Genomic DNA, 13,795 nt, shown 5'->3' with positions numbered 1-13,795 from the left:
GTAAGAACAATAATGAATAATAGAAAGCAAAAAAGAAAGGTGAAAAATAAGAAAACAACTAGATTTTATAATTAGATGCTGATATAACAGTTGTTGACTTCCATTCTGAAAAATAAGAAAACAACTAGATTTTATAATTAGATGCATTCTTCTTCTCATGTACAAATTTGATTCACAGTAAGTATAGCTGAACTAGGGGAATTAATATAGCAGAAAGCATTGTTGATGATGAAAATGGAGTGGTCAAATTTTAGATATCACATATCTAAGCACATTAATGAAAAATATACAGCATTACAAATATATTATACAATAAAATACAACAATATCATACTAAGTTTCTGCAAAAAAAGATTTTGCAGTTCCTTACTTAAATACAAAACATTGTAAACTCCTATACTAAAGAAATATTTCGTACTTGTAGCAGCCAACAATGTTTTCTTCTCTGATCAGAAGCGTTCAGCACATCTGCAACAATCAGCATTTTTTTCGTACAAAAATTAATGTGCTGGATTACAAGATAATTAAAGACAGAATTATATTTGATTATATAAAATTGAAAATGGAAATATACATGCAGGAGCCATGCCCCCCCCCCCCCCCCCCCCCACATGTTTTTCACAAAGTGTAATTAAAATACCATGTAAAAACAATTACAGTCCCCTTAGAATTTATGAAAAAAATATATTGAAAAATACTACATGCCATGTTAGTTGACAAGGGAGAGGAAAAAAAAGAAAAAGGGTAAGTATAATAGGTAAATGTGATAGTAAAAAATGAGATATAAATGTTGAAATGTTCATATATAATTATTCAAAATCATTTTACATATTTAATTATTTTTTCTTCTCATATATTACCTTTGTTCACATATTTAGAAATAAATAATCAATTCATCAAAATCAATAAAAATAGATGTTAAATATTTTAATTAAAAGTGCCATATGCTGCACCTAGGTAAGAATTAAACAATTTCTTTTAAACAAAATAAAAAAAATCTCAATTGGAAAACTTTCTGCTGATTCTTTCATGATAAAGACATCTAAGACAGTGTACTAAAGCATGCACCTGAGTAAAAAATTACCCAAGTTATTTAATACAAAACATATTCCATCAACGAATTATTAAACAAAATTAAACATTTCAATAATATGAGATATTTTTTTAAACTCTTTCAAAGTAGTACTCTAGTTAAAATAATAATTATTAGAGTAGCACCCATGAATTTGTCAAGTAAGGATGAAGAAATAAATTATTAACTTCTAACAATTGGTTTACCGTTAATATGAGCTTTCTGTTCGAAATACATATTACCCTTTTGATGAGTGAAGCAATTCTTGATATATGTAAAACAAAGACAGAACATAAACCATGAACTTGAAAAATAAAATCTAAAACATACCTTTTTGCCTTGGAGCGATCAGCAACAATTCCCACATTCACCATAAGCATACATATACATAGTCTGTTAATCTGTTCAGAAACCTGATGTAAGCAATTCTCCAAGGACGCCACAGTAGTAATGGCCCTAATAAGCCCCAAAATCCAGTGAAGTATCCAATCCCCAAGCTCATGTATAATCCCTCATAGAAAACAGAATCATCACCTTTGACTGGTGGTTCTTGACCCTCTTCTGTTGTTTGATCTCCATCCCCAGGACAAGTTTTGTTAAGTTGTTCGCCACAAAGATCAATATTTCCTTCAAAACTGGAGGCTTCAAAGGTTTCAAAATGTCTTCCTGATGGGATTCTTCCAGAAAGAGAGTTGTGTGACAAGTCTAATCTTCCCAAATCATCAATTTCAGAAAGAGAAGATGGAATTCTCCCAGAGATGTGATTTCTTGACAAGTCAAGTGATTCTAGTGAACCTAAATTCCCAATCTGAGAAGGAATTTCTCCACTCAAATTATTTCTTGATAGATTCAAAGAAACTAACCCAAGCAAATATCTGACCTCTTTTGGTATTTCACCCATTAAATTGTTACAAGAAAGATCAATGCTTTTGAGCTCCAACTCTGGATCCTTGAACCCCCGTTCCACACCTTTCCACATCCATGTTATGTCAAGCGTATAACCTCCGAATATGTAACCATTTAATACAACGTAAGTCTTACCATTCCGATATATATCAGACATAGTGTCACTTGAGTTGATGGTCTGTTCAGACATTGCAGTCAAATTCTTTAAGCATGATGGAATTCCACTTGACAAGCTATTCCTTGAAAGATCTAACAATTGAATACGGTTCAAATAACAGAGATGAATGGGTAGATTTCCTGAGACGTGATTTCCTCGCATGTTCAAGATTATCAATTGATGCATACTTTCTCCAATCCATGATGGTATTGGACCCGACAACATATTTTCACTCAGGTCCAGCATAATTAAACTGCTGCAATTCTTCAAAGAAGAAGGCAACTCACCCATTAAACCATTGTTTCGTAAAACCAAGGCTTCCATATTAACAAGGGCGCCCATGGACATAGGAATCTTCCCTGACAATTTATTGCTGCTTAAATCAAGAAACACTAATTGCTTTACTGATTTCCAACAATCTGGGAGTTGCCCCTTTATTTGATTGTGTGATACATCTAAAGTTTCAAAATTTGCAGCTGTGCTTTGGTTACATAAGAATGAAAACAAATCTGAAAAATTATTTTCAGAGAGAATCAGCAGGGAAGCTTGTAGTAAAAATGACGGAATTTTACCCTCAAACGGATTTGTATTCAGAAGTACAGACGGTCTGTTACGAAGCTTCAATGATATATTAGGAATTGAACCAATGAGATAATTGAAAGACATATTTAAATCTCTCATATATTGCAAGTTATTCCAAAACCAGTCTGGTACAGAGTCATTAATCCCGTTATCAGAAATATCAAGCCTATACAAAGAACTTTGAGTCTTGAGCCAACTAGGAAAGGTGGGGCCTAACTTGCAAGATCTGATTCCCAAGTATTTTAATTGGAATGGAGGAACCCAACTCGGGACCAATTTCAGAGACAACGAGTTCTCTGATAGGGACAACATTTCTAATTTGGAAAAATTAGAAAGATGGGATTCAGTGACGTCACCCTCCAAAGAATTCCCAGCCAAGTTAAGATCCTCCAACTCTGATAGCAATCCAATGCTTTTAGGTAACATGCCAGTCAACCGGTTATAAGATAAATCCAACTCTTAAATATGTATCTGTTGCACCATGAAGAATTTTGGAAGAAGCTAGAAATTTCCCCATTCAACTTGTTATTTGAGAGGTCTAAACTCTGCAATGCGCACATGTTACCAAAGAAAGATGGAATCTCGCCTTGCAGTTTGTTACCGTAGAGGTAAAGACCTTCAAGAGAGTTCATTACTTTCCCAAATCCATCTGGAATGGGACCTTCTAACATGTTATCATAAAGGAAAAGGTTATGAAGATTGGTGGTGGAGTTAAAGAGCCAGTAAAATATAGTTGATGATTTCAACAGATTTGAGGAGAGACCGAGGGAAACAAGAGAAGATGAAGAACTCATAATGAAAGATGACATTAGAAAACTTCCATCCGTAAGACTACAATTTTGCAAATAAAGATTTTGAAGTTTTGAGCTGAAGTTGAAACTACCTTGAAAGACTGATGATGTCAAATTATTATAAGAAAGATCAAGGATCACAAGAGAAGGAAAGTTTGGGCATAGAGGAGATGACAAAACAATGTTATTATAAGGAAGATAAAGCTCCGGAAGATGATGGCTAAAGTTTGACAACAGTTGAAATGTTGAGGATGTGAGCCTATTTGAAGAAAGATCAAGGATGGTAAGAGCAGTGGAAAAGTTGGAAGGTGAATAAAACAGAGATTGAATATTTGTATCTGAAAGAGAACAATCAAATAGCCTCAACTCTCTTAAGTTTGGAATAAGCTTGCTGATCATTTGTAGCCAGTGATGAGAAGAGGAAAGGTTGTGTAGTGAACTTAGCTTAAGTTTTGTCAATGAAGAAAGCTTAGTCAACCACTCTGCATCCTTAGATTTCACATCAAAATTGCCACCAAGTCCAAGAGTGTGCAACAAAGGAAGATTCCCAACCTGGAAAGGGAGTGCTCCCGAAAATGAATTCCCACGAAGATCAAGATACCTCAACTGTGAGAGATTTCCAAGTTGATATGGGAGTTCCCCATCTAGATCACTATCACTTAGATCAAGATATTGTAAATGTGTAAGGTTTCCAAGTTGATAAGGGATTTTTCCATGGAGATCATTATCACTTAGATCAAGAGACAGTAAATGTGTAAGCTTTCCAATATCAGAAGGAATACTCCCACCAAATAAAGAATCAGAGAGATAGAGATATCTTAAATTGGTGAACGAGCCCATGAGTTCTGGAATCAGAGAGATAGAGATATCTTGAAAAGCATTATAGCTGAGATCCAAGTGTTCAATATTTTCAAGGGCAATCAATGATGAGATATTGATTGCACCACTCAAATATTGTGTATCCTGACCACGGAGATGAAGCATCTCAACATGACCAGTTTGATTGTTGCATTGAATGCCTTTCCATTTGCAACAGTCTCTGTTAGTGTTATCGTCCCTCCATGTAGACAGCATGCCATACTTATTATCGTCCCTCCATGTAGACAGCATGCCATACTTATCTATGAGGCCATGTTTGAAGTTGAGGAGTGCTTGTCTCTCACTCTCAATGCACTTAATTTCTGCGGCATGCAATAAAAGCAGCAAAAGTGCATAAAATAGTTTCAGAAAATAACAACTCATTATATTTTTGTTGATATGAAATGACGAAGAGTAAAACAAAGATCGGTTACTGTGATCAGTTTTCTCTTAAATTGTCAAGTATCAAAGATGGAGCCTGCGGCAGGATTTATATATATAGTTGATAGTATGGCTAAATGACAGAGTTGTTTATTCTCGTTCACTTATCCAAGACAAAAAAATTAAGTAAATTTTCTCTTTACAAAAATTTTATTTTTAAAATTAAAATACGAAGACTCCATATACGAGGTTTATATATTTTAATTTCCTCTACTTGATCACGAATCTCCTAATATAATTTTTGTTCATGCATCTAATATTTAACAAAAAATATTGATCCAATAGTGTTGCCATCTCCATTTCTGTTAAATATTAAATATTAAATTAATTATGAATAAAAGTTAAGATGGGGAAAGATCAAATTTACAAGGAAAAAAAATGGGGGACCAAATTTCTAAGTTGGCAATAACAAAATTAAACTAAAATAAAACTTAAGTGCCATATGTTCTGATAATGACTTGCAAATCAATTTCGATGGCAATTAATGTTGTAACAACCTTATAATAATTTCTTTGACATATCTGCGTTCCATCTTTGCATAAATTGACTTCCAAGTCAATGCAAAACAAAAGACACTATAGCAACGATTTGCACGGGGTAGAAAATTGGAAACTTTGTGTCCAACTTTTTGGCTAAAGAAACCTCTACTCAACCACAACACACTTTCTATCCCTCTCATCCTCTCCATTGATATTTGCTTTGTTTTATACTAATAAATAAGTAAATTATAATCACCCCATTAACAAACTAATTTTTTTAGTAATCCATCACTACAAAAAAATAGATATTTTTGACGGAATATTTTCCACCAAATTTATTAATTCCGTCAAAAAATATTGTATTTTTCCACGGTTTTGAAGGAAATTCCTTTATTACACTCTGGTGATAAGCAATTTAAACTTGTTTTTGTTTGTATGTTTTATTGTACCAATTATTTATTCATATTTTTATATGTTGTGATTTGATTTTTTTTAATTAAGACATGGCTTTTAAAAAATTACTCTTACAAAATCTTACCATTCTTCAAGGAAAAAAATAAAATATATAATAAAAAATCAATAATTATATAATTGTGTAATAAAATGATTTTGTATATATATTAATTACAGGTTCATGAAGATATACTTCATATTGTACCAGCATGTGGTAATAACTAAAATTTCATCAGATAATTCGACAAAAAAGTGATGTTAAAAATTTTAATAAATAAAAAATATAACAATGATTATATTTTTACATTATCAAGGGAATTTTTGTAATGTCATTAAATGACACGTGAGCTTCCCGTAAAAAGTATTTGAGTTTGTCACTTTAACGACCACACCATGCTTAGAAAACGTTTATGTAAAATTAACACAAACAAGGCTTAAACATATGAGAATTTAATTTAAATATTCAATTTACCAAAAACTTTACATGTAATATCATGTCAAACTATTGATATTGTGGACCAATTAATGGACTACCAACATCACTATTACATAATAACCTATTGATAGTTTATAGCAAACCATAAATTCAAATATTAAAATTATAAGCACTAAAATATAAATAAAAAATCTTTATTAAAGTACTAATAGAATCCTTAATTTTATAGGGACAAAAACAATTATTTAAACCCACCAAAAATATGATGTGTTATTTTATCACAGTACGAGAAATGCAAATACTAATTTATCTTTACACGAAAATGTTTTGACAGATTACGAATTTCAAGTCTTTGCACTTGCCCCCAAGAAATAAAAAAATCGTTGCACGTTAGAGTATTTCTGCGTCTTTCTAGGGTTGATATCATACCGTGAAAAGTCTACTTAGAACTAATATGAATAAATATCATTTGTCATTTGGCTAAAGCGTAGAAAATGCAAGCTTAATTTGTCTTGATATAAAATTTCCACAAAGACTAATAATTTCAAAGTCTATGTAATCCTTTTACTTTTAAAATTCGATGTGATTGTATGCTTAATTTTCTAACCCATTAAAAGAGTTAGAAAACAAAGAAAATCACAATATCATCTTTTTTTTTTATCATTATTTAAAATTACTAACATATTTCGATACATGTGAAAATTTTAAAAAATTATAGTGTATACACTATTTATTTAAAATATAATCTTTATATTACAATACAAACATATCAATATTTCATACTCATTCAATCAATATGAATATAATAAAAACTATAATTTGTCTAATTATTATTATATATATCATTATTATATAACAATAACATTTAAAATATTTGTATTATATTACTATTAGACTCAAATAAAAATCAAATTCTCAACTATATTATTCGTTGAGAGATTCTTTTAACTAATTTCCTATGATGTACTTATTGGTCTTCAAGCTCCACTCAATTTTATCAGAAACGAACAAACAATCATTAATTCATTATATTCTAATATGTTTATAAATGTCTCTAATAATTTTATTTTTCAAGTGTGGAAAGCACTTCGACAAATTTACTATTCTTCATTGGGTGTAAGTGTCACATGTTAATTAATATTTTTAGGTAAAGGCATATTCTGAATAACAGAAACTAGTACTCTTCTTTTGTTATAAAGAAAAAAAAATTTTTAATGCTGTATATTATTGACTAAAATTAGTTAGAAATTATAAATTTGAATTTCTGACCTCTAATTAATATATATATATATATTTAAATGTGAAACTATTAAAATTTGTGATTTTCTATAAATTTTAATAAATAACACAAAAGAGTATTGTTAGTCTTCCTCAAAGATGAAATTAGGTGTAAGGTGTATAAGAGAAGAAAAATAAAAGGCAAAGTGATGGAAATGTGTGTTACTTTCAGCCAATTTAAATTTTTTCCTTCTAATTTTTTAAATTCAAATTTTAAACGCTTTTTTTATTCTTTTTCATTTTCTTTCCTCTCTTCCAAAACATACGTCATTAGTTGCATTAGTTGCACGTTAGAGTATTTCTAAATCTTTCTAGGATCACTACAAGAAAAATGACCTATGCCTACGGACGCCTTTTCCTACAAACATGAATTAGTGTAGGTAAATCTCAAAAATATCTCTGCCTACACTTGACTGATGTAGGTAAAGCACAACCGTTTCTACCTACCATTATTTGGTGTAGGCAAATTCATTAAAATTAAAAAAAGACTTCTATCTACAACTACATTGTGTAGGTAAAACTCCAACAAAACTTGTGCCTACGATTAATTAGATTAATTAGTGTAGGTAGAACTCAAGGATTACTACCTACAAAATAAAAGTGTAGATAAAACTTCATAAAACTTATGCCTATAATTGATTGGTGTAGGTATAACCTCAAAAAGTCTTATACCTACCATTGATTGGTGTAGGTATAACTTCAAATGATAGTTTAAAAATTATAATAATATAAAAGTTATACATTTGGAACTTTAAACATAAGTTACCTGGAATAAAATTAACTTAAAAGTTAATTAAAACTAAAAAATTAATTTATTAAATTATAAAATCATAATTTATTAAATAAGAATAACTAATAAATTATTTAGAGTAAAAAAACATAAAAAGTTATAAGTTAACATTTTAAAAAATACTATTTCAAGTAATATTTTTAAAACACTCATTACAAAAAAAAAGTTTTCCTTATAAAAAATTAAGCAAATTTTTTAGTTAATAATTTTTTTAAAAAATTGAAATATTTTAATCAACCTAATCTTATTAAAATTGAAATATTTTTTTAAAAAGAAAAAAGTAAAGGAGCAGGGTTTGGGAGGAGAGGCACGCACATCACCGGCATTAGTATTCAATATCGTAAGTGTACATTTCATCTTAGTTAGGGTTCAATTCTCAATCTTCATTCCCCATTCTTACTACTGTGACCGTGAGTCTCTCTTCCCAATCTCCTGTTCACGAGCATCTTCTTCTACCATTCGCTTTTTTTTTGCTTTCAATTTTATTTTGCTCTAACCTAACTGCGCTTTTTTCTTCTTCTTCCCGTTTTCCCAGTTAATTCTCGGGTTTCTTCTGAGCGAGCAGAAAGATTTCAGCATTGGAGACCGAATCGTTGTGAGTTTTAATTTTAATTCTTCAGTTGAAAATCCTGTTGTTAGGAATCACAATCACACTGAGTAGTGTTTGGTTGGAGTGAATTGAGGGAAAACTTGTTTGTGTTAAGCACCTTTATTTTTATGTTGGCTGGCAATTCGTGTTTATATTTATGGCATTGTGCTTTCCGGAAAGGACTGGTGTGGAATAGAACACCACGTGTGAAGCCATGGTTTCGTTTCACTTTTTTCGGAAGGGAGTTTTTGTGATTGTGTATGTATGGTAAACTAGTTTTCCCTTTTCTTGTTATTTCTAGTTTAGGGTTTTGGTATCCACTTTGCAACGCATTATTAAACTATTTCGGGTTAATTGAAGAGGAGAAAAGCTTCCCATTGCAGTAGTATTATGCTCTGTTGAGTAAAGCGCTCTGTATCTATGTGAGATTCTTAGAAGCGGTGAGGGAGAATGTGTATAGGAAGGAATTTGACCTTAAGTGAATCAATGCTTAAGTGAATCAAGTTATGGATAGATCTCAATTCAGAGTGATATCTTTTAAATTCCAAGTACTAAACTATCAAGTCCAATGTTTAATTTGATAGTTCCACCTATAAGGGAAAAGAAAAGAATTATTTATGTTTAAGAAAGAAAAACTACAAAAAAATATAGTGGAATATTTAAAATAAAGAATAGTTCAGTGTAAATTAAACGTTTTTTAATTACTTCTCTCGTGTGAGAGATATATACATATCTCTGTGTTGAATATAGTTTCGGGTCAAGATATATTCGTGTGAGGGATATATTCCAAAAGAAAAAGATATAAAGTTTATAACCATTTTTTTTATTAATTTAAAGTTTATAGCCATTGATTGTCAAACAAAGGCATGGTCCGCTTGGATATATATTTTTTTTAAAAAAAACTTCATATATTGTATACATATCTCCGTGTTTAATATAGTTTCGGGTCTTTTTACTTTACCTTTTTTTCTTTTAAAATGGATTTTTAATAGAGTTTAGTTTATATACTCCATCAGCCTAATTTTTTTTTTTTCACAAAAACATCCAATAGAATTTTTTTTTTTCACACAAACATCCAATAGAATATGTGAGATTCTATTATGCTCTCCTTAAGGCCAAGTCATGAACTTCCACTCATAGTTCAGCCCCTTTAGAGTTTAGACACTCAAGTCAATTTTACAAAGTAGATATATGTAGACTTTCTCTTAGTCAAGCTCGCCCAATCGTAGAATAATTGTAGTTAATTCACAAGAATCGGCATTAATTCCAAAACTGGGCACTTTTGTTGGTTCTTGATGATCCAAACTTGTGGACAATTGATGCCTTTGTTTTGTTGGATTGTACATGATGGAAATATCTTTAATAAGATATATCTATATATATTTGATCCTATGCGCTTGTGATTTGTCTATGTATATTTGTGTATATGAGAACCTAGCCATGATGATAAAATATCGATCCGTACATTTATCAAGCTTTACATGTAAAGGAAAAGGGTACAGGGGAGGGATGAATAAAATAAAGGTGAAACTATATATAATTAAGCACGTGAAATAGTTTCTAATTCTTGCAGTAAGAAAAATGTAAATTATATATCTTACCAGATAAAAACACTTATTTTAAATACTGCGTTTAATGGTAGAACTATATATAATTAAGCACGTGAAATAGTTTCTAATTCTTGCAGTAAGAAAAATGGTGGTGAAATGAATTTTCATTTCTGTTTAGTCTGATTAGCCTGTCTCTTTGTCTTGGCTAGTCCATGTGATTGATTAATAAGAATAATTCGGTGTGCCAAGCTGTAAGCCACATTCTACTTTCCCCACCCAGCCCAAATTAGGTGCTAAAACAGTCTACACATTCTACTTCTGAATAAAAAAACTTGTTTAGGTAGTATTTTTTACCTAAACGTATGTGGCAGGCAAGTTAATGCAGTGCAGGGGTATACATTTTCATCAAATCTTCTTGGAGGTTCTGGTAAATCTCTAAAAATTCAAGCACCATTTTGAATTTAATGCAGTGCAGTGATATGAAAATGGTAATATATAGGTAGTGTTTGAGTTAAGCTCATGAAAGCCAAATTAGAAGCCCTGCAACTGCAACTACAAGTCCCAATGATAGACATGGATTTATATACATTTGATGGTGTGGCTTATTCTGTTCATATATACTGAATAGTAGAGCAGAATTTTGATTTTCTCAATGTGTTAGTCTAAAAAGAATAAAATGTTTGTTGGGTTCATTGGCGACATTGTTTTACCTGATATTCCATTGATTGTTTCAGAACTGTCTTATTAGAAGTTTTGCCAACTATTATTAATGATAATATGATACTTAACAAATAACAACACCTGCAGGCAGGATAATCCCAGAGAGTGTGATCTACAGTTATGGAACTGTTCTTCTGGATCTTCGAAGTGGCAAGCATATTCCTCCAAGCCATGTATGTTGCGTTCTAACAAAATCCAGTCTCTGCATTCATATAAGAATGTGCTTTATGCTTTATTTTGTTTCATAAGACATTATAAGCATTCTATGTTTTCTGGATTTCATTGGTGTTTGATGTGAATCATATGATTCAATCCAATTCATGTGAGTATTGCCTGGTTATGACTTTCTGGTTATGAGAATTTGCACTGAACATATGCTGGTAAAAAGTTGTTGTCACTCTAGACCCTCTTAATCATAGAATTTATTACCCTGCACAACAACATTAGTCAAATAACAACATATGTTAAAATTAAATTAAGATATAAAAGTATAAAATTTTAGAACAATTCAACCTAAATATAAAAACGTAATTTTAAATAACTCTGCCCCTAAGTAAGTAAATAGATCCAGTAAACTAAATGATGTGTGTTCATCAAATTAGAAATTATAATTAAAAAACCTGCAGGGAACACACTAAAACAGACCAAATCCGTGAATTTAAGTGTGATTGATTTGATAAACTTATTAATAATTATAAAGTTACCAATATTCAATTTATTTTTGTTAAATTTTTGGGTGAATCTGGAGTATTTTAGTTTAAGTTAAATAATAACCTGGTATTTGTTATTACAACTATATGAGTTAGTCTCTTATTTATGAACTATAAAAAATTATTACATTAGCAACTTCAAGTTAGATTGTTTAAGAAAAAATATGATTTTACCTTTAAAATATTTATTGAGAAGTGACTTGGCAATAAAGGAATATCATTTGATGCAATATGAGCAATGAACATGATTCTAATCTTAAAAGGTGTTGTGCACGTGTAGATGGTCAAATTAGAGTAGTCCTAACACCTAAGGCGTACTTAGCGAAGAACATTTTCTTTAAACCATTTTAAAAAGAAAGAAAGAAAAAAGGAAGAGGGAAAAGACAGAAGTTTACGTCTCGTCCTGAAAGTGAAATAAATACATCCAAAATTTGTAGAAGAACAGAAAGTGAAAGAGTTATCATGCTATTGACTTAATTTTATATAATGAGTTAGTTTCACCATTTATTATTTTAATTAATAATAATAATAATAAGAAGAAATACATTACTCTTCATTTTAATTTCATATGTAAAAAAAAAAAAAGATGTAGGGGAGCTTTGAAGGACTGCAACAAAGCTTACCATTGAAATTGTAGGTAGTAACGTTCCGACACTGCTCAAGTGTAATGAAGCTTGGGGGGATGTGATTTGAATAACACTAAAATGAGTGGTTTATAATACCATGTCACAATTTGGCCCATTATAAGAATAAGGATAACAAGGATAGGCTCTACCCCACATAATCATAGAATTTATAATACCATGTCACAACATAGCTCTACAATCGTGTAAGGGCCCATTATGGTTTTTATATCAAACACCCACCATTGGCTTTCCGATCACACTATATACGTTACAGACTTCAAGATTAATGGAAAAGCATCAATTTGACAATCATATTATTCCCTCTTAAGATGACACACCTGTACTGTACCTATTGATTTGCACTTTCATGCTTAAGTATTTTACGTTTCAGTCAAAATAAATTTTATATGTTAATATAAAACTTTGACTCCTATAATTGACACATTTGTGTTTTACTCTTTTCATTTAAAAAACTTTACATTTTGGTGCCTACATGAAAAATGTTTGCCCTGATAATGAATTTCAGTATTTCTTGATATTAGTTTTTGATTTTTGAGTTTTGATCGAGATATTAAGTTCACCAAAAATATGGAAACTTCAATGATTAAATAAATATATTGAATGAAATATGCAAATTTTAGTCTGCAGCCCAACAATATAATTGTGAAATAATTGTGAGTAGTAGTTGATGTAGTTTTGCATAATTGAGTGATAGTAAAAAATGTCATTCTATTTTATAGTTGCTAACACGACTATGATTGACTTATACCTGGATATTTTAGTTATACTAAGCACTAATTTATTATGTCTATTTCATTCTACTTTTTCAGTTTATTTTATCAAATGGATAAGAGTTGGACCTAGTGCTCAACAATCTGAAGACAATAATAATTCAGATAAGTTCTATCAGATGTTAAGGGAGGCAGAGCAAAGTCTTTATAAAGGTTGTAAGAAGTTTACAAAATTGTCATTCCTTGTACATTTGTATCACTTAAAGTGTCTAAATGGGTGGACTGATAAAAGTTTTTCGATGTTGTTAGAGTTGTTAAGTGATGCATTACCAGAGGAAAATACTTTGCCCAAATCATTTTATGATACAAAGAAGATTATTTCAGGTTGGGTCTATCTTATGAAAAAATTCATGTTTGTCCCAATGAATGCATATTGTATAGGAAGGATTTGGCTGATGCTGAAATTTGCCCTAAATGCAATTTGTCAAGATGGAAATATAACTCTGATGATGTTGAATGTAGAAAAAAGATACCAGCAAAGATTATTCGTTGGTTCCCTCTTATACCTAGATTGCAAAGACTTTTTGTATCACCAAAAACAGCTTGTTCTATGATATGGCATGAGG

General features: G+C 30.7%; 1 protein-coding gene across 1 annotated transcript; it reads right to left on the bottom strand.

Annotated features, from left to right (window-relative positions):
• Window positions 1–2,766: 2,766 nt before the first annotated feature.
• Window positions 2,767–4,080, bottom strand: LOC102668471 (LRR receptor-like serine/threonine-protein kinase GSO2). Its single transcript, XM_026126107.2, has one exon. It carries the CDS (start codon window positions 3,905–3,907, stop codon window positions 3,149–3,151), a length of 759 nt encoding a protein of 252 aa, XP_025981892.2. The 5' UTR covers window positions 3,908–4,080; the 3' UTR covers window positions 2,767–3,148.
• Between the last annotated feature and the right edge of the window lie 9,715 nt (window positions 4,081–13,795).

Source organism: Glycine max, chromosome 16, assembly GCF_000004515.6.
Source record: "Glycine max cultivar Williams 82 chromosome 16, Glycine_max_v4.0, whole genome shotgun sequence".
In the NCBI taxonomy this organism is placed as follows: Eukaryota; Viridiplantae; Streptophyta; class Magnoliopsida; order Fabales; family Fabaceae; genus Glycine; species Glycine max.
The sequence above is the reverse complement of the archived record's forward strand: the minus strand, read 5'-3'. Positions and strand labels throughout refer to the sequence as shown.